Below are 26,084 nucleotides of genomic sequence, written 5' to 3' on the forward strand. Positions count from 1 at the left end.
TTCTCACAATCCTGTGATATGAGTTGAGCTGAGAGCAACTTGCTCAATGTCACCCAGCCAGCATTCATGCCTAAGGAGATATTAGTTTCTTAATTTCTAATTTGGTGCCTTAACCATTAGACTAACTGGCTCTCAAAGAGTGACATTATAACATACTTGTTTCAACCACCCCAAGATTTCACAAACTGTGACAATCCTTTCTGAGGCCTGAAAGATGTCTCTGGTGAATATTTGCCACTATTCTACTGAATTAATAGTCACTGCTATTGCAAACAACTGAATAACACTGCCCACTAAAATTAGCTGTCCTTGTATATCACAGAACTGCAGCCATTGAATTTCATTATGGATTGGTCCCTTGATTTTTGTAAGAAAATATTGTATTACTTTGGTGATATGCTTGCAAATTTTAATTGGTTGCTAGAGATTGACACAGCTGTGCAGTTCTTACTTTGATATAATGCAGCACAAAAACTAATCTGGAAAATTTGTTAAAAGTTTCTTCACAAAAACTTCCTTTTATATCTTCCAGCAAAGTTATTGATTATAATTGGGGAGTGTCTTCAGCATTTCAACATCAAAAGAGAAGAGCAATTTTTATATTGTGAGTTGGAATGTGGAGCACAGTGCATTTAAGTGTAAACAATGATGATCACACATTCTCTGAAATTTACAAATTTTCATTTAATGCAGTTATGCATAAATATGTATCTTATGACATGCTGCTCTCTTAAAAATGCATTAGTGAATTTGTATTCAATTACAAAAAATAATCCATTCAAATAAATTGCTACAATAATGGAGCACCATGAAATGTATTCCTCAATAGGAAAAAAAGCTTTGATTTCTTGGAGTATCAATGCTAGAGCCATAATTTCCACAATACTCAATGATTAATTGAAGTGAATGGTGTGCATGGCTGTGGATCCAGAAAGCCTATGCTTTGAATTTGAGCCTTTCTCCCCACTTGACCCTTAACCTTCTAGATACCGAGACAGCTTACTGACAGCATTACTTGATCAGCCCATGGCTGAAATATTAACTCAATATAATTAATGTTCCTGACTCAGGACGTCATGGATGACTTCACTCAATGGCTTCATATATATGTTAAAATGGAACAGGCAAGAATCTAGATCAGGGGTGTCAAACTATTCATTGAAGGCTGCATCAAGGTTGCGCTTGACCTTGGAGGGGGCAGGTTAGATGTGGCAATCTCAACATCACTTGTGTCGGGGCACTCTGCTAGTGAAAAGGGGCTCCCAATCTCCATTTTGGCTGTGACAGCTCCAGCAACCCTCTGCCAGCGAAAACAGCTTGAGAGTCCTACCTATGGTCCTTGCAGCTATTTTCAGATTGTGATGACCTCCAACCATTTTCCAGTGAAAGCAGCTCAGAAAGGCCAAATACAGTGGTACCTCTACTAATGAACTTAATTCGTTCTGTGACCAGATTCGTAAGTAGAAAAGTTCATAAGAGACAATTTTTCCCATAGGAATCAATGTAAAAGCGAATAATGCGTGCAAACCAATTGGGAAAATCCAAAACTTTAAGGCTTTTTTAAAAGAGCGGCCACTGGAGGAAGCAGCAGGCAAGGTTATTTTGGAAGAGAGATCAGGCAGAGAACGTAGCAGTCAAGGGGCAATTTGAAAGCGATTGGGCAGAGAACACTGCAGCAGGCAAGGGGCATTTTGGAAGCAAGATCGGGCAGAGAACGTAGCAGCAGGCAAGGGGCATTTTGAAGAGAGATCGGGCAGAGAACGTAGCAGCAGGCAAGGGGCATTTTGAAGAGAGATCGGGCAGAGAAGGTAGCAGCAGGCAAGGGGCATTTTTGAAGAGGTCGGGCAGAGAATGTAGCAGCAAGCCAGGGGCAATTTGAAGAGAGATTGGACATAGAGATTGGGTGGCTGCGAAGAGCTCCTTGGACTCGCTTCAAAGTGCCCCTTGCCTGCTGCTACGTTCTTTGCCCAATCTCGCTTCCAAAATGCCCCATACCCGCTACTACATTCGCCACCCATTCTCTCTTCTCCAACGCCTTCGTGCTATGTCATGACGGTAGTAGAAGGGATGGGGGGGGTGGAGACCCTGCACAGCAAAGCCTGGCTCCAGTTCTCTTGCAATCATCAGAGCCTACAAACTTAAAAGCGCTTGTTTGGGCTGCTGCTTGCAGCAGCAGCAGCTGAAAGAGAAGCAAGGGTGCGTAAGTTGAAAATGGTTTGTGAGAAGAGGCAAAAAAACCCATGAATACCCAGTTCATATCTCAAAACGTTTGTACATAGAGGCGTTCGTAAGCAGAGGTACCACTGTACAGTCCTCCTTAGCTATGCTTTTGCTACCAGAGGCATTGTGGATCAGTCCATCGCGGTTTCCAGGGTAGCCCTGCGGGCCAGATGTGGCTCCCAGGCCTTGAGTTTGACAGCCCTGGTCTAGAGCCTTGTGGCACTCAATATGGAGTGAGTGTGCCAAATTCAGTCTCTCATCTCTTCAACATCAATTGAAACTGATGCTGGAGAAAGACATTAAGTACAGTGACTCCCAGATCTAATCCCTATAGGCAGGAAGAATACCATGGCTGATACTTATCTAAAACCACTAAGATCAAGAGCCAGCAAAATCCTGGCTCCATGATTTTATCCAAAACCCTAACCAGAGCCATCTTAGTCCTATGTACTGGCCTGACACCTGTTTGAAAGAGCTTATCAGAATCCAGAATTTTTGAAGCTGTAACCGAATCACTTTCTCAATGACACAGAGAAAAAGTTGTCCAGTGGATACAGTGATGGTTTCTTGAGGAGGGGACAAATCATTCCCTCCCTTAAAGGTGGAAAGGGCATGAATCCTATTAACAAGCCACAAGGGGTATGAATTCACGAATTAACAATCCTGAACGTTCTGCCCACCTACTTAGAAATAAAAGCCACAAAATGTTTTTAATTATTTTTTATCTGTTATAATAAAAAAATGAAATGAAAAACAATTGTAGGGTTAAAATGTATTAAAAATGCAGGAAAATAACTTTTTTGAATTGGGTGCATTAAAAGAATGAAGAACTAAGGATGATCTAACACTTCCATATCTTATTTGTGATATATTCCTAACAATATCAAGCTATTAGAGTAGGATGATGGAGAAAGGAATACCTCTTGAGTTATCCCTCATAACATTTTTTTAAGAAAATCAACATATAATCACATGGCTGGCATTCCAGTACAGTGGAACCCCGACATACGAGCAGCTCTACTTACGAGCTACTCGAGATACGAGCTGGGAGAGTAGAGAAATTTTTGTTCGACTCACGAGCTTCCATTCGGGATACGAGCCGAGAAGAGCCGGCCTGGCTTGCTTTGCTTCCGAGCTGATGCAGAGCCGAATAAAGCGTCACGCCCCTCTGACGCTTTCGGCGGCTTCCGAAGCGATGCTGGGCTCTTTTGCCGCCAAAAGCGTCAGGGGGGCGTGACGCTTTATTTCTCCGAAGCAAAGCAAGCCAGGCCGGCTCTTCTCAGTACAATATCCAGCTCTTGGTGAGTCCTTGGCTTCTGCTGGGGGTGCAGAAGCGGGCGGGGGGGGGCGGCAAAAAAAAAACGCCCGGACAAGCACTTGCTGCGAGGCGGGCAGGGGGGGGGGGCAAAAAAAACACCCGGACAAGCACTTGCTGCAAGAGGCGGGCGGGGGGGGGGCGGCAAAAAAAACTCCCGGACAAGCACTTGCTGCGAGGCGGGCGGGGGGGGGGCAAAAAAAACGCCCGGACAAGAACTTGCTGCGAGAGGCGGGCGGGGGGGGGGCGGCAAAAAAACCGGGGCACTTTCGCTGCGAGTGGCGGGAAAAAATAAGCAACAAAAAATAAGCGGCTTTTCCGCTGCCTCCTAAAGCGGGGAAGTTCGCCAGGAGGCAGCAGAAAAGCCGCGCGTGTCTTTTAAAACATCGGAGCCGGCATGGGGAGGCTCTCAATCAACCCCCGAGTCCGGGTTCGGGGCTCGGAGGCTGATTAAAAGCCTCCCCGTGCCGGCTCTGATGTTTTAAAACACACGCGCGGCGTTTCCGCTGCCTCCTACAGCGGGGAAGTTCGCCAGGAGGCAGCAGAAAAGCCGCGCGTGTCTTTTAAAACATCGGAGCCAGCATGGGGAGGCTCTCAATCAACCCCCGAGTCCGGGTTTGGGGCTCGGAGGCTGATTAAAAGCCTCCCCGTGCCGGCTCTGATGTTTTAAAACACACGCGCGGCGTTTCCGCTGCCTCCTACAGCGGGGGCGTGTGTTTTAAAACATCGGAGCCGGCATGGGGAGGCTCTCAATCAACCCCCGAGTCCGGGTTTGGGGCTCGGAGGCTGATTAAAAGCCTCCCCGTGCCGGCTCTGATGTTTTAAAACACACGCGCGGCGTTTCCGCTGCCTCCTACAGCGGGGGCGTGTGTTTTAAAACATCGGAGCCGGCATGGGGAGGCTCTCAATCAACCCCCGAGTCCGGGTTTGGGGCTCGGAGGCTGATTAAAAGCCTCCCCGTGCCGGCTCTGATGTTTTAAAACACACGCGCGGCGTTTCCGCTGCCTCCTACAGCGGGGGCGTGTGTTTTAAAACATCGGAGCCGGCATGGGGAGGCTCTCAATCAACCCCCGAGTCCGGGTTTGGGGCTCGGAGGCTGATTAAAAGCCTCCCCGTGCCGGCTCTGATGTTTTAAAACACACGCGCGGCGTTTCCGCTGCCTCCTACAGCGGGGGCGTGTGTTTTAAAACATCGGAGCCGGCATGGGGAGGCTCTCAATCAACCCCCGAGTCCGGGTTTGGGGCTCGGAGGCTGATTAAAAGCCTCCCCGTGCCGGCTCTGATGTTTTAAAACACACGCGCGGCGTTTCCGCTGCCTCCTACAGCGGGGGCGTGTGTTTTAAAACATCGGAGCCGGCATGGGGAGGCTCTCAATCAACCCCCGAGTCCGGGTTTGGGGCTCGGAGGCTGATTAAAAGCCTCCCCGTGCCGGCTCTGATGTTTTAAAACACACGCGCGGCTTTTCCGCTGCCTCCTACAGCGGGGGCGTGTGTTTTAAAACATCGGAGCCGGCATGGGGAGGCTCTCAATCAACCCCCGAGTCCGGGTTTGGGGCTCGGAGGCTGATTAAAAGCCTCCCCGTGCCGGCTCTGATGTTTTAAAACACACGCGCGGCGTTTCCGCTGCCTCCTAAAGCGGGGGCGTGTGTTTTAAAACATCGGAGCCGGCACGGGGAGGCTTTTAATCAGCCTCCGAGCCCCAAACCCGGACTCGGGGGTTGATTGAGAGCCTCCCCATGCCGGCTCCGATGTTTTAAAACACACGCCCCCGCTGTAGGAGGCAGCGGAAACGCCGCGCGTGTGTTTTAAAACATCAGAGCCGGCACGGGGAGGCTTTTAATCAGCCTCCGAGCCCCAAACCCGGACTCGGGGGTTGATTGAGAGCCTCCCCATGCTGGCTCCGATGTTTTAAAACACACGCCCCCGCTGTAGGAGGCAGCGGAAACGCCGCGCGTGTGTTTTAAAACATCAGAGCCGGCACGGGGAGGCTTTTAATCAGCCTCCGAGCCCCGAACCCGGACTCGGGGGTTGATTGAGAGCCTCCCCATGCCGGCTCCGATGTTTTAAAAGACACGCGCGGCTTTTCTGCTGCCTCCTGGCGAACTTCCCCGCTTCAGCCGACGTCTTTTCCCCTCAGCCCTCGGGCTTGCACGCATTAATCGCTTTTACATTGTTTCCTATGGGAAACAATGTTTCGACATACGAGCTGTTCGACGTGCGAGCCTCCTTCCGGAACCAATTAAACTCGTAAGTCGGGGTTCCACTGTACTTTATTTAAATGCTACAACAGATGAAGTATCAAGTCATGTTTATGATCAGGCAATCCATTAAGGAATAAAGTATGACTCAATTATGTCACTTATTCTTGCTACATTTATAGTTCATTCAACAAGATTCTAATTTTATCTGTTTAGTTACAGCATCTGCATTAACATGCAAAGATTAACAATTCTCAGCTCTTAATAAGAATTGAACCCCAAAACAGGTCCATAAATAACTGTTTGGTTCCAAGACTGGAATCTTGCTACTAGGAATAAATAATGGAGTACTGAATTTAAACATTAAAATTGTGACTGATAAATACATTGTTCGTATTGGTTTAGCAATCTTTGTGGCAAGACTTCTTCCAAGCTGTTTTGGAAACAGTTGAAAATGTGGCTTCCCCACAGTGTTGATATAAATGAATTCAACTCACTATTGACTGGTGCCAGTGACACTGGCTAGAACAATCTAGTCAGGGTCTATTTTTTACACATTAATTATGGCAACATGTGAACAATTAAGGAGATGCAAAATATAGTAAGTCAATTCTAAGCAGAAATAAAAATTTAACTTAGATTACAAAAATCACCTGAAAAATTAGTTGCATTGTAAAGAATATAACAAAACATTATCTAATTAAAAATGATGATTAAAATGATATTAAAGGCATAAAATATAGAACCAAGAAGATTTCTAGCTGAATACAGCCCTTTCACATAAATATATCTTGCGTTTTTTGGATTGAACCATATCACATATTTTATTTACTTTCTTCCCTCATAATGCACTGTAATCAAAATATTCCAATACTGCACAAAGTAACTTTTTTTGTAAATTATTTATATATAAAAAAATAAAAAGTTTGGAACATTCAAAATGATGATCACTTTTTAAAAAAGGTACATTAAAAATAGATTTGAAGATGACATTCCCTGGACCTTTTTATTCCATTCATTGAGATCCAGACTGAATGCTTTAAGGCAAGTTGCCAGGCTGACATCAGGACGATAATTTTTCAGAAGAGCAAGATAGCAGAGTAGAACTGTGTAATTGTAAGAAGTCAGTGAACTGGCTTCTCACGTACACTAATAGAACCATCTTCCATGCCGAAGTAAACACGCTCTGCCATATTGATGAACAGACCTGTTTCCACCACTCCTAAAACAGAAAAGCTCAATTACTTTTAATTACTGTATTACTAAAATGCTGCACAGTAATTAATATATCTTAAGAATGATATAAAATCAACTGAGATGAAATACAGTGATACCTCGTCTTACAAACGCCTCGTCATACAAACTTTTCGAGATACAAACCCGGGGTTTAAGATTTTTTTGCCTCTTCTTACAAACTATTTTCACCTTACAAACCCACCGCCGCCGCTGGGATGCCCTGCCTCTGGACTTCTGTTGCCAGTGAAGCACCTGTTTTTGCGCTGCTGGGATTCCCCTGAGGCTCCCCACCATGGGAAACCCCACCTCTGGACTTCTGTGTTTTTGTGATGCTGCAGGGGAATCCCAGCAGGGAATCCCAGCAGCGCAAAAACAGGTGCTTCGCTGGCAACGGAAGTCCGGAGGTGGGGTTTCCCAGCGAGGGGAGCCTCAGTGAAATCGCAGCATCGCAAAAACACAGAAGTCCGGAGGTGGGATTTCGAGGACTCGGTGTTTTTACAATACTGCGATTTCACTGATGCTCCCTTCACTGGGAAACCCCACCTCCGGACTTCCGTTGCCAGCAAAGCGCTCATTTTTACGATGCAATATTGCAAAAACACAGAAGTCCAGAGGTGGGGTTTCCCATGGATGGGAGCCTCAAGGGAATCCCAGCCTCGCAAAAACGGGCGCTTCAGCTGGCAAAAGGGGTGAATTTTGGGCTTGCACGCATTAATCGCTTTTCCATTGATTCCTATGGGAAACATTGTTTCGTCTTACAAACTTTTCACGTTAAGAACCTCGTCCCGGAACCAATTAAGTTTGTAAGACAAGATATCACTGTATACTGTAAGCTTCAAAAATGAAAATCCTATATTAAAACACTACATATACCAGGGTAGCATTTCTTATCTCAAGAATTAAGTTGTGTAGACTTCAACTCCCAGAATTCCAAACCGTTACCCCTTGAAGTTGCTGAGTTTGAGAAGTACTGTACCCAGAGGAACTTCTTTTCTACTTGTCTTGGGTGTTCAACAGTCAGAAAGGAGAAGAGTCAAGACAATACATTTCTCTCTTTCAGTAGAGTGCATTGTGAAATCATAGGAGCAAAAGCAAAGTTGATATTTGCCACTATCCTTTTTTTCTATGTAGCTCACTAATTTTTTGACAGGAAAAAAGAAGCAAAAGAAACAAGAAGAACTGGAACCTCGAACTATGAGCAAGAGAAGCCAGATATGGGAGTTGCGAAGATTTCTGATGTCTATTTGAAAATTATGTATGTTATTCACACATTACATGTAATCATGTCTATGTTAGTCATATAAGGATAAGCACAATTAAGTTTTATGCCATGCAACATCCAAACAGTAGACACAGAACATCTAGCAATAAACAGGTTCCCTTACTGCCCAAGTACTTATGAACATCCATAAGGGATCATTTCATAATTATTTAATTCATATTGTAAAAACTATACAACAGCTTTGTCCTATACCAATTATGACTTCAGACATAAGCAAACTGAGAAAATGAGGAAAAATGCTAAATTTTGCATTGCTGACATGACTTATTTTGGTGAAACAATACTGCCACCCGCAGATGCAATACTGTTTATAAATCCTTTATAATGTGCCTTCCGTTGTTTGTTATAATTTGAAAAAAAATCATTTTTTTCTATCAGATTGATATAGGGTTTAGAGAACTAACCCAAAAGATTAAATTTAATCTTTCAAAGTTTCAATTTTGCTCCAGTCTTAACACATTGAACACATAAGGAGTTTGCTTTTAAAAGTACTACAATAATTCAGAGACCTACAAATTAATCCTCTACAGTATTAAATTCAAATGTTGTATGAAGGCTACCTGGTATCATCTTGATTGCGACATTCACTTCATTCCAATTATGAATTTTATCAAATTTCCAGTCCAATAAAAAATTCCCATTGTCTGTCACCACAGGACCCTAACAAGCAAAAGGTAAAAATATTATGCACAAGTTGTTGTTTTTTCCTGAGCTATAAATCCTATCAGACACATTTAAAGTGATCTGCATGTGAATATTTATCTAAAGAGGGTTAACCTGCAAAAGTCATATGCAGATTTGTTAATGTAGTGCTGGGTTGTCAAACTCGCATCATCATGTGACGTATTGGGACGTTCGCTAAACTGGACATGGGTGTGGTCAGTGTTGACTAATATGTTGACTAATATCAATATCAACTTTATTTGATTAGTCAACCGACCATATCAAAGCAAGAAAAAGGACCACATCGGTCATCATAAAACTGTGACTGGTTAAAATACAGTAAAATTGGCTAAAATAGAGGGAATTTGAATAAATAATAAGTTAAAATGCAGTATAATAAGCTAAAATTGAGTAGTAAAACATGAGAATATAACTCGTGCAAAGGATTATATTAAACAAAACTAAGATACTGATATAAAATATTCTTAAGTAAGTTCATCTCCTTTGCATGCCACCCCAATATGTTCTATAAAACGTATTCTCATCTGTACAGCCCTGACTATAAACTTAGCGGTTCTAGAAACTACATATATATTTGTACCCTGAAGAAAAAATGATAATTGTTTATTACAGTCCCAGTATATGATTTTGTCAAGTAGGGGCTGTAAATACTGAGGTCTTACTGAAGAGTATAGTTTACAATTGAGTAGCACATGTGCAATGTCTTCTATTTCTGGTGCACCGCAAATGCATGTTCTCTCAAAATATGGTACTTGGTGGAATCGTCCGTATCTAACCATAGAATCTAACTGCTCAAATCTTGCTCTAGTGAGTGCTGTTCTATGGCATTGGGTCAGACCCATTGTCAGATATTTTTCTAGTTGAAAGGCTCTTTTGTTCTTGGCTAACCATTTCAGTGACCTGCACTTAGAAAGTACCTCCATATCAATTTGTGCATTAACATCTAAAACTCTTTGTTTAAATATTTCCTTGGCCTGATGTCCAGCTGAAAGCAGGTGTTGCATTGAGAAACCGAGATATAGGGTGCTTTGAGAGAGCTGGTTGACCCATGTAGTGGGTTTGGGTGGGCCCATCTGTTCTTCTAAGCACATTTTTGGGAGTCTGTCAGGTTCCATTGGGAGAATCCTCCACCAATAGTTGAAGACTTTAATAACTGTTAAACTGTAGATGGAATGGATGCCAGTTTCAGCTCTTACTGCTGCTGGACATGGGTGTGGTCAGTGCGGGATGCATCCTACCCACAAGTGTGACAGCCCTGATGTAGTGTAACTCCTAGGCAAAAAACAACAGATTGAAAAGCTAATACACAGAATAAGAATAACTATCCTCTTTGCTTATCAGAGTAACAGAGTAGGAAGGGGCTCTGGAGGTCTTCTAGTCCAATTCCCTGATCTACCGGTGATAGTAAGTGGCATGCAGGATCCTCTCTGCAGGCACACAAGCCATTGACCAGCTCAGCTCCATTGCACATGTATAAGTGCCTCCCACCAGCCAGCTGATTTTGGGATTAGAAAAGCTCATGCTTTCTCCTCACTTTCTGCAGCCCATGCTTTCCCAGATCTCTGGAGACTCCACCTCAGTGCTGTTGTTTGGGCACACACTGCTTCCCACTCCCAGCTCCATTTGGGGAAAGAGGCTTCCCCCCACCATTCCAGATCTGTTTGGGGATGGGAGACTTCTCTTCTCTTCTTCTGTTATTTTGGGATGTGAGGCCAAAATGGGGGGGGGGGGGTTGCGCGTGCAGGGGGCAGGACATGCAGGAGGGGCATTTCATTATGTGTGTGGGCATTTGCGCACATGCCACAGTGCGTGCACACTTTTCAGCACCTGAGGAGAAAAAAGGTTTGCCATCCCTGCCAGCATTCCCTCTAAGCTGCGCTATGCGCTATAGCGCACAAAATTTGAGACCTCCGCACAGGAAATTCCAATTCTAGCGCAGAGGTCTCAAATCTCTTTTTCCCCGGCAGATTCTATCGCCAGTAGCCAGAAAAACTTGGAAGCCACAAAGAAGAAAGCTCAACTTACGGTCTCACAACTTTTTGCTGAGGGTGCGAAGAGCAAAAAGTTGCAAGACCGGAAGCTGAGCTTCCTTCTTTCTGGCTTCCACGTTTTCTGGCCACTGGCGATAGAATTAACACATCCGCTGTTCTGTGCTTGGAGGCGGGCGGGCGGGCGGAGCAATATTTGCGCCAGGTGGAAAACTCTATCCGCTCCTTCCCGGTAGCAGCTGGCCTGGCGAAGAGAGAGGACTCGATCCCAGCCTGGCGTTCGCCCCTGTGCCACCAATGGAGCGACTGAGATGCTCTGCTTCTGCCTCTGGGTTGGTGCTGCCTCAGAAGCAGGTGAGGCAGCGTGGGTGCCTGCCACCGACAGAGAGACAGAGAAAGCGAGAGAGAGCGCAACAGAGAGAGAGAGAGAAAGAAAGAGGGAGGGAGAAAGAGTGAGAAAGAAAGCAAGAGAGAGAGAAAAAGGAGAGGAAGGGAGAGAAAGAGAGAGAAATGAGAGAAAAAAGGGGAGAAAAAAGAGAAATGAGAAAATGATTGAGGCAGAGAATGAGAGGAAAGAGAGAGAAACAAAAGAGAAGTGACTTTTGATTTAAAGCATATGGTAAAAAGCACCCAAAGAATAAGAGAGAAAAAACCTCCAGCCCTCACCTGTTTCTGGAAATGGTTCAAGAGTTCACACATACTATAATACAGTACTATGATAAATATTTAAGAAATGAAGATTTTAAAGCATGAATTTATTAATAGTGGTGTTTTTGGTTTTGCTGGTTGTTTTAGTTTTAATAGCAATAGATTTTGGTTTTGTTTTATTATTAATTTCTTTTAATAAAAAATAAGGGATTCCCCCCCCCCCCCATTAATTAGGAAAAAGTTGTATAAGGGTTTTTTGTTTCTTTTAAGAAGAATGTATAAGAAGGAGGAGTAGGCATTACGGCCTATCTGGATTTATAAGAGGATAATGATATTAATTGAAATATAACATAACAAAATAACATAATGGGAAGGGACCTTATTCTGCCCCAGCACCGAACCCCAAATAATTACGCAACAAGTTGTCTTGGGTGACATCTGTGCTCAGGCATGAAAAAGTGCCACTCAGACACTATACTTTTCCACCCACACCGAAAAAAAATTAGAGGGAACATTGATCCCTGCCCTACACCATTCTGGACCTTTGGCTGTCCAATTCCTTCTTAAAAACCTCCGGTAATGGAGCATTCACAATTTCTGGAGGCGAGCTGTTCCATTGGTTAATTGTTCTCACTGACAGGAAATTTCTCTTTGGTTCTAGGTTGTTTCTCTTCTTGATTAGTTTCCATCCATTGTTTCTTGCCCTATCTTCAGGTACGTTGGAAACCCCCCTTTTTTTGTGAAAGCCCTTCAAAGATTGCAACACCCCTATCATAACACTGCTGGTCCTTTCTTTCACTAAATTAGACATACCCAATTCCACAGTTCTTTATATGTCTTTTTGGCACCAGAGAAATTGTTTATCTATTTTTTCAGGCCTTTCAACAGTTTTAGTTCTTATATTTTTGAATGACAATCATATTCTGTTAATGTCTATTTACATTAAAGTTTGATTTTATATTTTTATGTTTTTATTATGTATGGTGTTATTTAGATTATATTTTACTATGTCTTCCTAAAGAATTTGGCCATTGCACAAATTAAACATTTCAAAAATAAAATATCTGAAGGGCATTGAGGTGGCATAGGCTGGTTAAAATTATTCCTAAGATAAAATTCTTGAACTTGGGGAAGTTACAATAGGCTTTTGGTTCCTCAAGAGAATCAACTTTACTTTTTATAGTTGTGGTGTTCCTGCATGATATATTTTGAAGAGAATACATCACTTGCTAGGCATACTACTGTTGCTCAGTTCCCTGTCTTCATTTTCAAAAGTCAAGATGCTATATCCTAGGGGTAGGCAAAGTTGGCTCTTCTATGACATGTGGATTTCAACTCCCAGATTTCCTGAGCTAGCATGATTGGCTCAGGGACTCTGGAAGTTGAAGTCTACAAGTAATAGAAGAGCCAACTTTGCCTACCCATGCTATATCCCTTTCTGCAAATGGAAAGGTTGGAACAATTATCTTGGTCTGAGATCTTTGAAATGTGCTAGTAGAAGCCAGCTAGGAGTGAATACAGTATTTTAAAATTCAATCTCAAGGTTTACAATAAGTGAAAAAACTGGAAGAATAAATATACTATGTGGTAACACTCAATAAATGAAGATCTATGCAAGTATAGATAGCTTCAAGTAGAGCTTTTCCTTGTTTGGCCCATCCTGAATCTCTGCAAAGCTAGTAATTTATTAACAGCAAAGGTTTACCTATCCACCTACTCTGAAAAAGGGGAAAAAAATCAGTAATTGTTTCTGTGCACCAGAACTGTACAAATTATCCACTTCTTAAATATATACCTACAGCTTTATTGACAGCCATTCTCAACTCTGTAACACCTCCATATTTATTGGTCAGAAGCTTAGTGATTGGCACATATGCCATTGGGATGACTTCAATAGGAATCCCCTTCTTCCACTGTTCTCCAAGGTTTTTAGACTTTTTTCTGCAGGAATATGGGTTAAAGGAAGGTGTACATTAATATTATGATCGTAATAACAGCAGGAGTCTGCAAACAAGCTTCAACTTGCTGAGATATCCTGACTCTACTTCTGAAAGCCAGAAAATACAGTAGTCCCTCGCTATACCGCACTTCACCTACTGCGGCACGGGTTTTCAAGAAATATTAATGAGAAAAATCATTCGCGGATCTTCGCTGCTTCGCGGGTTTCTGAGGAAGTCGATCGGCAGATTTAAACAGCCCGCCGAACTCGATCGGCAGGTTTTTCAAAAAATATATATCTAAAATTGTAAATACTGTATTTAAATACTGTTTCTAAAATAAATACTGTGTGGGAAGGGTTTATAAACACTTAAAACAATGAAAACTTACCAAACAATTACAATATAAATACTGAAATAAGTACTATCAGTCGATAAATTCCCCATCGCGGATTTCACCTATCGCGGCCGGGTCTGGAACGTAACACCAGCGATAGGTGAGGGACTACTGTACTGCCTTTAAATAGTACCAACAAATAGAAAGACAAATGCTCAACAGATGATAGATACAATTTCATATTTGTGCAAAACAACATGTCAGCACGAGAACATTTTACATACATAATAAATATGCATGCTTTTATATTGACTATGTTAATATAAAGTATAACGAAGGTCCAATGGCACTTTCAATATACAACCAATCCTAGCATTTATAACATTTGCAGGATCACAATAGGAGCATTTGGCAACTATCTCTCACTTACAAACAGTTGTAGCATCCTGCAATCATCTGATTTCCATCTGTGATCTTCCCAGACAGCTTCCAACAAGCAAACTCAACGGGGAAGCGGAAAGTTACAAGTCACAGTCACTTGATGTCTCACTTAATGATCATGACAAAAAGGGGTTTTTAAACTGGCTCCAGTTATGTAAAGCCTTACTTAATAATTGCACTGCTTAGCAATTTTCCAGTCCAATTGTGATAAGTTGAGTAACTACCAGTAAATGAGATATAATATATACATGTATTTTTGGAGTTATATTTAAGCTCCGGTACTTTTAGAGACCACCAGGAAAAGAGGATATGACTGGCTTCATCCTATATAGGGACCAGTTCAGATGTATATGTATCGAGGCAAGTCTGACATGGCCTAATTGAGAAGAAAATCAACAGAGTACGACCACCTGGTGGTTATAGAAAGTAAAAATACCACATAGGATATACCCAGTGAAGGGCTACCAAACTTTTTACCACCACACTGTGGGCATGGCTTATGCAGGACAGCCTGAATTTTCTTTCCACATCTTTCAGTGCAAATTGGGTGCTCTGAGGGTGGAGCTCCATTTTCGCTACCCCACTGTGTTCCCCCCACCCCGGTCCGGGCAGTAGCCCACCCTTGGATATACCCTATGTAACAATAAGAATTTTACATGCAAATCCTGTTAAAACTTCATACAGGGGGATATAACATAATGCAACATTTCAACCCACAACAGCTTAAGCAAAACTAGACTGGATATTCTATTTTGATATAAATTAATATGAAAACTATTATGAATAATACAGCCCCTTCTGTAGCTTCTTAAAGCAGAAACCACAACAAGGAGTGCTAAATAGTTTTACCTGTAATCAGCAACAACTATGAAGCTTTTTGCACAACCAGCCACTATCTTCTCCTGCGTCAGACAACCCCTGAAGAATAAAAGAACAGCTTGCAAGCCCACACAAACTAAATGGGTTCTAAATTTAAATCCAAACATATTTTATTTTCCTTCATTCACAAGTCATATTAATTCATCATAACATTCACAAAAAGAGAAACAATCACTGAAACCAAATAATAGATTGCATGTAAAACAAGATTAATACATAAAGATGCTTTAATACAATAGGCGACCCCATTAAAAGAAAAGATAATATTTACAAACATAAATATATTTCCACTTAAATTCTGCTGGAGTCAATAGAGATTACTGAGCTGTGCACCTGACATATATTTGTATAATGTGACTTTTTCCCTAAATTTACTCTAATTCTTAATGTTTAAAGATGAACACTGGAAATTGTGTGAGATACAGTTATCTTTAAAAAATTAAATTCTATGCAAATATTTCTGTAAATCTTTTCTCGTTTTAAAGTAAAATAACTTTTCATGCTACTTTCCATCTCATAGCAGCTGAAAGAAATGCTTCAAATTGCTGCTGCTTTGTAGATGTCATTTTAGAACTTTGTTTATAGACATCAGAACAAAAATGCTGATATTTGCAGAAGTTTTATTGGGAGGTGGCAAAACTGGTTACATTTTCAAGTATTCATTTTATTTCAAAATCTGCAGAAAGGGTTGTAATCACACAATGTCAACACATACTGGAATCAGTTGTTTTGATGTCTGCCTTGTCTCAGAAAAGATTTGGTCAGACCTGGGTGTGCCCTGGGATAAGACAATTTTCTTGCATCATTTTTCTCATTCTTTCAATAATCCAGTAAGAGCCGCACGTCAGCAGTAGAACATAGATCCCTTACAACAGCCTTACACATTAATATTTCCCAACTTGTTTGTTTTAATTATATACTCTATGTATCCCTTAAGCAAATATTACAGATTACCTTCAGGAATGAGACATTTAACTTATAAAGCTATATATTTTATCTTTAAGATCAAAACCAATATACACTGCTCAAAAAAATAAAGGGAACACTTAAACAACACAATATAACTCCAAGTAAATCAAACTTCTATGAAATCAAACTGTCCACTTAGGAAGCAACACTGGTTTTCAATTAATTTCACATGCTGTTGTGCACATTCAACTTTGTACAGAACAAATGAGAATAAGAACATTTCATTCATTCAGATCTAGGATGTGTTATTTGAGTGTTCCCTTTATTTATCTACTTATCTATCTTGTACTTTTATGAATGAATACAGAAATAAAATTATTCTTACCCTCCTCCTTTGATAAGACTGAGGTCTGAGTCAACCTCATCAGCTCCATCAATAGCAACATTCAACTACACACAAAAAAAGAACAATTTGTAATACATTTCACAAACACTTCTACTATGAGATCTTTGCAGATTTTTCATTAAGGCAACCCTTTAAATTTGCTTGTCACAGATTTTTTAAAAATTGTATGTGCGCATGTATATATGTATGTATGTCTTGGCATAGTCTGGTAAAGTTGATAGAATCCTGGTGACGTTCTGACCAGGTCCCACTAGTCATCTTCAGGCTGGTGCTTTCGGCTTTGTGCTTGGGCAAACAAAGCGTGGTCTGAGCTGCCGCCCCTCTATAAACCTCATTGAAACGCCACCAGGATTCTATCAACTTCACATGGGAAAAGATCCGAATATGCCAAGACCTACATACCTATACCATGAAAATCTACAAGTAATAGCCAGGCACAATCTTGTTGAATGATTTGCCAGGCCTAAAAGAAAGTAATTCTAGAGTATCAGTTACACCAATTGAGAAACAGGTTCAAGAACATCTAAGAAGAACAGTAAAGCAGAAGTATTATGACAGGCAACAATATGAGAAAGCTACATTAAAATAATAACTGATATTTAAAGAGCAGGCGGTTAGGAAGACCTCTTTATATGGTTCTAAAATGAAAATAATAGGTTCCAGAGAGTCTACCCAAGAATTTTTTTTTTATAAAGGTACATTGTGAAGTTGTTTCATTGGCACATACCTGGTACATTCATTGGGTGGAATGCTTCTGGTTTGGGAGTACTGGTAGCAGCAGCAGCAGCGCAAAGCCCTGCCTACCACCATTTTCTTTTTTAAGCCTCTGCACATGCATAAAGCTTTCTGCACATGTGCAAAGAGTGAAAAAATGTGTGTGAGACGATAGGGTACACACGAGCAAAGGAAACAAATTGTGCCTTTCTGAACTGTTAGGTAGATTTCACCGCTGCATGTATCTGGTTGGAAAGAGTTGTCATCCATGAAAACCTTCCAATGATGACCTTACCCATCCTATCATATGCTGTGACTAGAACTCCTAGTACAGTGGTACCTTGGTTCTCGAACGCTTTGGTTCTCGTACATTTCGGATACCGAACAAAATTTTCTGCAAAAATTTGCTTCGGTATCTGAACAAAAATTCAGATACCGAACAGCCACAGAAAATTTTGTTTATTATCCGAAATACTACAAGATCTGAGGGGACGGGGTGAGACGGAATGGGAGTCGGAATCCGACACTCCCATCCTGGCCGCCCACTTAACAGCCTCCCAGTCTCTAGTCTAAGCGCTCCAAGCTGTAGGAAGGGTGGGGGCGGCTGCAATACCAGCAGCTTCGGGGGGGCTCCTTTCCTCAGTGGTTCATCTTGTTACCTGTAGGCAGCTGCACCAACTTTCTCCGTGACGGCGGTGGCTTTCCTTCAAGCAGCAGCAGCGCCGGGAACATCAGCGGCTTCCCTTCCTCATGTGATGTTCCCGTCGTCGCGGAGAAAGTTGGTGCAGCTGCCTAAAGGTACAAGACAAACCACTGAGGAAAGGAGCCCCCCCCCCCCCGAAACTGCTGGTATTGCAGCCGCCCCCACCCTTCCTACAACTTAATATATAAAATATTACAATTTCTTTCCACTTTACAAGTATTAAGAGTGGGCCTTCTCCGGGTCCCGTCAACGAAACAATGTCGTTTGGCGGGACCCAGGGGAAGAGCCTTCTCTGTGGCGGCCCCGGCCCTCTGGAACCAACTCCCCCCAGAGATCAGAATTGCCCCCATCCTCCTCGCCTTTTATAAGCTCCTTAAAACCCACCTCTGCCGTCAGGCATGGGGGAACTGAGATATTCTTTCCCCATGGGCCTCTACAGTTTATGCATAATATGTCTGTATGTATGTATGTCTGGTTTTTATAATAAGGGGTTTTTAGTTGTTTTATTATTGGATTGCTACATGCTACATACAAATTAATAAATAAATAAATAAATAAATAAATAAATACATGCTGTTTTTATTACTGTTGTTAGCCGCCCCGAGTCCACAGAGAGGGGCGGCATACAAATCCAATAAATAATAATAATAATAATAATAATAATAATAATAATTATGGAGTGGTATATAAGTCTAAATGCTAATGCTATATTTATGTACAAAGTTGTAAATGTTGGTTGAGTCATGGGGTGAGGGAAAACAAGTTATCTTTGAATTAGTTTTGGTCTGACACAGAATCAAGATTTTAAATATTCTTCTATTTTCTTTCCTTCATGCTGATGATTAAATCCACACTAAAATGACTAAAAAGCATTAACTGAGAATTGGACAATGGGAGAAAGAATATACAAATAACCCAACCAACTTACCTCAGGATGTCTGTCCAAGTCACTTAAGGTTAAGCCATTTTGCAGAATCAACTGACGTGCCTACAGGGAAATAAAAGGCAATATTATTTCTCTATATTTACATGTTTCAAACATCTTATTTTTATTCCTATTTTAAAACTGTTTTTAAACCGTCATAGTCTATGGCCAATAAAGAGATTCACTCATAGAATCAAAAACAACAAAACTGCATGTACAGGCATGGGAATACACATATGCATTAGTTGCCATAAAGATTGGTGGGACAATTAAGAGTCAATAATCCTACCAAAACCTATCCCTATAGGTCTTTCCGTTGATGTTGCAGCGAAAAAGGCTGGAAAATAGTAGACCTTCGCTGGGCTCCATGAAATGTAACCCACAACTATTTGCTGGGAGATTCTACAGCAGTGATGTGAACCTTTTTTCCCTTGGATGCCGAAAAAGCATGGGCACGTGCTATCGCATATGCACGAGTGCCCACACACATAATTAAATGCCTGGGGAGGGAAAAACAGCTTCTCTACCCCCCCCCAGAGGCACCCTGGCCTGTTTCCCAACTTCCGGTGGGCTCGTGTTTCTCCCTCCCCAGGCTCCAAAGGCTTCCCTGGAGCCAAGGGAGGGTAAAAATGCCCTCCCCCATCTCCCAGAGGCTCTCTGGGAGCCAAAAATGTCCTCCCAGAGGCTCTGTGTGAGCCAAAAATCAGCTGGTTGACACACACATGCACGTTGGAGCCGACCTAGGGCCTCACGTGCCAGCAGATATGGCTCCGCGTGCTACCTGTGGCACCAGTGCCATAGGTTTGCTATCACTACCCTATGGGATTAAACCTCCATGCAGGGGAGGTGAAGAAAGGAGAGGCACTTCATAGATCCTGAGGAATTCACAATTTCCTCACTGATCCGAAGAAAGCTCTCCTGAACAGCAGCAGGGATGATGGTCATTTTTTTTATCAGTCATAAGCTGGAACAACTGTGACACTAAGATCTTGTGCTGGAACAGTATGTGGACAGAGCAGTGAAACTGGGTGATAAAATTTCCAACTTCTACCTTAGAGACTTAATCTAAGTTTTAAAAGAATGAGCTTCAAACATTAAAAAATCAGCAATTAGATTTATGGAGAAAGATTAAAGACTAAAACTAAAGAGAAAGATTAAAGGTTAGACTAAGAAGCAAAAGAAAAACCTAAAGGATGATTTAAAATATAGAAAGCTTGGAAAAGACAAATACATTGACTATTGTATCAGCCGAAAAGTGACCTTTGGGAGAAACTGCTTTTCTAAATCCAATCTCTAAGCCCTCTGATTGGATGACAATCGGCTGTTTTTTTTCTTTTACACATTGTTGAAGGTTGGAATAGGGAGCATAGGAGACACCTGCTGGAAGAAGATTGCTGTAACATACAGAATTTAAAGCATAGTGAAGAGAGAAAGTAAACAACACCTGGAAACTACTTGACCTTGATTTTATCTTAACAGGCAATTTGGATGCTTGGAAATCTTTATTGAGTTATTTGAATACAGTATTTATAAAGCAAAGCAAAAACACTAAATATTAAAACTTTATTGGAACTGCATATTGAAAAGTAGACTTAAAAGATTTGAAGAAGTCCAGTGGACTAAGTTGGATCTGGACCATCAACAACATGTGACAGATCATTTTATAAACCAAAAGAAGAAAAATAACAGAAGGAAAAATGATAGATAAGACTTTAAACTTTGGATAATTGGTAACGTGGGATTTAGAAAATATAAAGACCAAAAAAATTACAAATTTATAGCATTTAAAGAATAGAAAATTAGGGGACTTGGAGGAATAATCTTGGGATTGACCAACCTTTACTAAGAATAGATTTTTTCCTGGAGTCTTTCGATATTGGGATTTCAGAGGTGTATTAGCTTGTTACAAAATGACTCAGCAGGAGGTAATAAAGTTTTATGAAGAAATGTTAGAAATAATGAATTATAAAAAATTACTAAAAATTGATGGGAATATTTAAAGATAAAGACATGAAAGTAGAAGACTTTCACAACGAGATGATCGGACTGTTCAAAGATAAAGAAGCGAGTACAGAAGATCCTCAACAAATAGGAAAAGATGAACAAAATATTCAGAAGACAGGTGAGAAATCAAAAGGAGTGGTGGAGGAGACAAACTTAAATAAGCTACAGGGAAACAAAAATAATGAAAAGATAATAAAAATAAAGATTAAGAATCCAATAGCTAACTATGTAAGAGCTTCCAATAACAGAGAGAGGAAAAAAGGAAGTTTTACCCCAAATAATGAAAAGGTTATGAATGGGCATCCAAACAATGCAGTAGGATAATAAAAGAGAAATGTAAAAGAATTACCAAAAAACCAATAAATGGTGGGATTCAAAAAAGGATGAGAGATGACAGACAGCGATACAATATTTTATAATACTGGGGTGATATTAAAAATTAGTATAAACAAATAGAAGTATAACAATTTGGAAAAACAGTAACATACAGAAGAAAGTGATAAAGAATCATTTAGAGAGATTAGTACTGTTTAAAGATAAATAGATGAATATGGAAGAACCCCAATAAGTGAGTGGGAAAGTATAAATTGGAAAAATAGTATTAGACATATTGATTTATAAAAGAGTATTTTATAACTAAGAGTTTATTAAGGTTAGAAGTTGGAAGACAAAAACTATGTATACGTAACTGAATTATTATTAACACTGTGTAAAAATGTATAGACACAATCATTACACTGTCCACAAAACATATTGATTGTTAAAGGGAAACTAAAAATAAAACATATGCAAGAGAAAAAGACCCATGCACATAGAGGAAGAGTGTCAAACTGGCAGCCTATGGGCCAGATTCATCACACGCAGGCCACGTCCACCTTGGCTTAAAAAAGGCAAAAAGTCACATGATGCAATCAAGTTTGACATGTGATATAGATTAATTGATCTGTGCGCGATCTACCTGAAGTTTCTGTTTGGGAGACAGAGATGATAATTGCTGATCCAAGAATCCACCAACCTCTCTTAATACTTTCAATTAAGTTTGACAAGGGCCTCCAACTGTGGAATTTCCCTTTCTCTTCAGTACTCTATAAATTTTCCTTCCTGACCCACTACAGAAGAGTGTGTAAGCGACAGAGAGAGCTAAGGACAAAGAAGATGGATGGGATAGCTAGACAAGACTTAGATCATAGGTCTGCTCAAAAGTCAGTCCCTGTGAATTCAATGCAGTTTACAAATCTGAACTGGAATTTCCAAGATGAGAACCGCAAGTGATATACTATCAATAAATTGTTAAAAGGAAGAATTTACCTGAAAAGAGGTAGGTATACAAACTATGTTGAGATTCTCTTTTTTGACTCTCTCAGCTGTAGAAGAAAAATTACTAGATTTACTAAAGATTTAAACCATTAACAATAATCCATACCAATAGATCTCTACTTAAAGGTCTCCATTTAAAAATGCCCAGTACCAGGCTTCATTTTTTTATTTATATCTTGCTACATTAGACAAGAATCCCTGATCAACAGATGGAATAATGAGGAACATATATAAAGCACTTTCAAACAGATACTTAGGTAAGATCAGGTTCTTTGAGATACAGAGACCTGATGAATTTAAAATAGCAGCAAAGGTTATAAGGTACATTTTCTTGTTGTCTGCCCTCCCTTCTTTTCCTCACCCCCTCCCCGGCATCACACACACACACATACACCCTTCTCAATTGAATTGTCAGGAACTAGGTCAGGAGTCAGCAATCTGCGGCTCCTTCATCCCTCTGCTATGGCTCTGTTGCTCAAAATAAGCATCACAACTGCCAATGTGCAACACCCGCCAGTACATGATTTATTGAGCTTTTACTGTAGGCCAACATAGATAAACCCAAGGACATAAAAGTTTCAGAAGAAAAACAATTCAACTACATATGCTAGTTTTGTGGCCGCTCAAGAAATAGTCAAGCACAGGAAGGGTTTGTGGGGGTTTTTCTGTGGGAAATGGGTCCAAATGGCTCTTTTTAGTGTTTAAGGTTGCCCTATATTAGGTAGAAAGCATCATGCCTGGTAACTGTAGATGGAATTGATGATATTTGTGTGCTCAGGTCCAACCTCCTTTGGCTGCTTCAGGTGATTCTTCTTCTTAGACTCCTTAAGGGACCATTTCCTTCTTACCTACCTCCCTAAAGAGAACTTTTAGATAAGATTCCCGATGTTTGTCCTCTGATGTCCCTATATTACATTGTAATTGGCCCCATCACTTATTGTTAGGAAGAATCTCAAAATAGCTCTATTTTGGTAGGTATTTGAGCTCTGGTGGTCTGTGCATGGTTTCCTCTTTTTTGTTTCTTAATTTTATTCTTATTGCTATGTGTTATATGACAATGGAGGAAAGTTATCTAATGTAATCATAAAGACAACGTAAGTGGAAATTATTATTAAATTTCAGAAGCCACAGAAAAAAGCTGAAATAAACTTTTTCCTTATACTAAGAAATATTTTTTCAATTGTGACATTTTGTCAAAATTAATTTAATCAAATATTTTATCAGGAAGTTGGTTCCCTGGTCCTTCTATTCCTGTAAATTCATTCTATAGATAGTGCTTGAGAAATGTTAGCAATTAGGCGTAGGGTTGCCAATGTTAGCATGCGGTAGTCAAATGTGATGTCTTATGTCCACATCTTTGAGCGTCCCAGATAAGGAGTGTCTGGGGGCCATGGGTGGGGAGGCCAGAGAAGGGCATATGCAGGCTGCATAATTATGGGAGGCCAGGGAAAGATCAAGAAGGATGGAGCAGATCATGCACAAGTCATGGGAGACTGGGGGAGAGCCTAGGATGACTGGCACAGGCTGTATGCAGACAGGGGAGAGGGGTGTTGCAGGCAGGAGCAACTTACTGGAGCAACTTGTAACCTTTTCTGTAGCTTCCCCATGCAAATGCCAGTCATGTGACGAATAGTTGCAATGTTTTAATAGCAACCTGGGCATCTGAGCACTTGGATCACAATAATGTGACAGCAGAGATACTATAACGGCCAGAACTTTTAGTGTATCTGATCCATTTTAAGTAATATTATTAATTAAAATTTTTGAAATGAAAAAAAATCTCCAACAATCCTGTAAGTTAGTACAGTATTAGAACAATAACTATCCCATGCAGTAATAATCCAAAAAAGGTCCGAGGAATAACAACTGGAGATTCCAAACTTTCACTACTTACATACGGTCATGTATGAAGAACACTGTAAGTATGATTTTAACAGCAGTGTGGTGCAGTAGTTGTGGATTGGATCCATCTATCCTCCACTAAGTATACTTACATCTGGGCTACTCATTCTCAGTCTAACAACTTCACAGAGTTGTTGCTGTGGAGAAAAATGCCTGAAGAAAGAAGTTCTATGTATATTGCCTTGAATGAAAGGCAGGATAGAAGTCAATTTAATGAAGTATAAACAGGAAAGTTTACTATTCTGAGATCATCTTCAAGAATTCTTTCAAAGCAGGTAATCCAACTGTTTGAATAAGCAAAACAATACTGGTAGGCTTCCACTTACAACAGTTCATTTAGTGACTATTTAAAGTTACAATAGCCCTGAAAAATGTGACATGACATTTTTTTTACAATTTTGACCTATGTAGCATCCCCATGGTCATGCAGGTCACATGATCAGCTTTTACAACCTTTTGACAAGAAAGTTAATGGGGAAGCCAGATTCCCTTAACTATTCGGTTGATAGCTTATCAACCGCAACAATTCACTTAACAATTGTGGAAAGGTCATAAAATGGAGCAAAACTCACTTAACAACAGAAATGATGGGTTGTAAGTTGAAGATCACCTCTAAATACTTATGGCAAAAAAAAAAAAAGAGAGAAGCAGTAATACTTACACAATTTATGTACAGCATGAACAATTGTAGATCCACTTCCAATTCCAAGGACATGATTAGTCTACAAAGGAGCATAAATATTTCAACACAGAAACTGTATTAAACGGCATAAACAGTAGAAAATTTTTAAAACAGTTTTAGTCTGGCTTCTAAATGAGACACAAGCATGTTTCTTATAGGCATATAATATACTGGTTCAGTATAAAAATTCCTCTGTGAACATTCAGGAGGCCAAAAAAAGAATAAACACCAAACCCAAATTTCTGTAAAAGTAAAATAATATCTGAACAGTTGATTAATTAGTTAATTGGATTATATTATGTATTGTATATTTTATATACTGTGAGCCGCCCCGAGTCCTCAGAGAGGGGCGGCATAGAAATCCAATCAATCAATCAATCAATCAATACATACATACATACATACATACGTAAATAAATAAATAAAACTGGTTACAATTTAATCTAATATGTATAGTAATTTGTCTGATAACTGTGTGTGTGCCAAAACATTTTCAAACAATTGTTTTTTTATATAATTGTGCTTTGTGCATTACAAATAAAGCAACATGTGAAGAGTTTGATCAATAACTTATTACTTAATAAGTATCCACAGATTGGAATAATAATACAGTACAATACAATTTAATTTGCAAGGATAATAACTCAAATTACAACTCCAGAAAGATCTAGGGCCATTTTTAGAGCAAATGGAACCACCTAACTAATAATAAGGATCAAAATCCATCAGAGAGTAAGAACTACAAAATCCAATTCCAGACCTTTGCAGGTTGATCTGTTCAGAAGTCTTCAACCAACTTCAGAACAAGTAGCAGTTGTTGTTCGATACCCGTAAGAAAGGGAAAAAAAGCACGCATTTTGGTCTGGGGGGGGGGAGTAATTGCGCTCATCTACAAACGTCAGAATCAGATTGTATAACACTTATTCGATAAAGGCGAAAGTTCCAAAAACAATAGTGAAGAGAAACGTACTCCGTTGTAAAATCCGCTCCTTACCTGCACGTGATTGTTCACCGCAGCCCAGGCGGCCAGCTTTTTGGCTTCTTCGGTCATGTTCTTGCCCCCGTGGCTGCTTCTCGACAACCTCGGCTTCAGCACGCGCCCCTTCTGCAGAACCCTCGACTCGATTCTTCCTTCCGCTGACAACGTCCTATAGAGAAAAGTGAGAGGCTCCGTGCTGTGCCGCATGACGCTGACCCCGCCCGGCAGCCGCCTCTCTCTCTCCCCCCCCACCTCTTGCGATTGCCCCGAAGCACCACCCCGGGACAGTTCGCGATTAAGGCTGCCTGACAAACGCCTACTTCCTTCACTCCTTACGTAAAATTTAGACTACCCCTTACAGCAGTACTGTACATGTATTT

The 26,084-nt window shown here is 40.7% G+C and overlaps 1 protein-coding gene across 3 annotated transcripts; it reads right to left on the reverse strand.

Annotated features, from left to right (window-relative positions):
• Nucleotides 1-5,791: 5,791 nt before the first annotated feature.
• On the reverse strand, nt 5,792-25,975 carry RPIA (ribose 5-phosphate isomerase A). 3 transcript variants are annotated; one of them, XM_070729371.1, is made up of 10 exons: nt 25,957-25,975; nt 25,720-25,873; nt 24,705-24,765; nt 22,133-22,188; nt 18,824-18,883; nt 16,458-16,522; nt 15,134-15,202; nt 13,369-13,510; nt 8,810-8,909; nt 5,792-6,953 (listed from the first exon to the last, which is right to left on the reverse strand). In XM_070729371.1, the coding sequence occupies exons 2-10, from the start codon at nt 25,774-25,776 to the stop codon at nt 6,856-6,858; spliced, it is 708 nt and encodes a 235-aa protein (XP_070585472.1). In that variant the 5' UTR covers nt 25,777-25,873; nt 25,957-25,975; the 3' UTR covers nt 5,792-6,855. The 3 variants fall into 3 exon arrangements, with proteins under 3 accessions (XP_070585472.1, XP_070585470.1, XP_070585471.1); XM_070729369.1 differs by lacking the exon at nt 25,957-25,975 and having other exon boundaries at nt 25,720-25,921; XM_070729370.1 differs by lacking the exons at nt 22,133-22,188; nt 25,957-25,975 and having other exon boundaries at nt 25,720-25,917.
• Between the last annotated feature and the right edge of the window lie 109 nt (nt 25,976-26,084).

Source organism: Erythrolamprus reginae, chromosome Z, assembly GCF_031021105.1.
Source record: "Erythrolamprus reginae isolate rEryReg1 chromosome Z, rEryReg1.hap1, whole genome shotgun sequence".
NCBI classification, from domain to species: Eukaryota; Metazoa; Chordata; class Lepidosauria; order Squamata; family Dipsadidae; genus Erythrolamprus; species Erythrolamprus reginae.

Coding starts and splice junctions, on each gene's coding strand:
- RPIA (XM_070729369.1), bottom strand. CDS start 25,911: ATGCGGCACAGCACGGAGCCTCTCACTTTTCTCTATAGGACGTTGTCA. Junction 22,189..24,704: donor TCATGCTGTACATAAATTGT/GTAAGTATTACT, acceptor TTTCTTCTACAG/CTGAGAGAGTCAAAAAAGAG. Junction 13,511..15,133: donor ATAGTTGTTGCTGATTACAG/GTAAAACTATTT, acceptor ATATTCCTGCAG/AAAAAAGTCTAAAAACCTTG.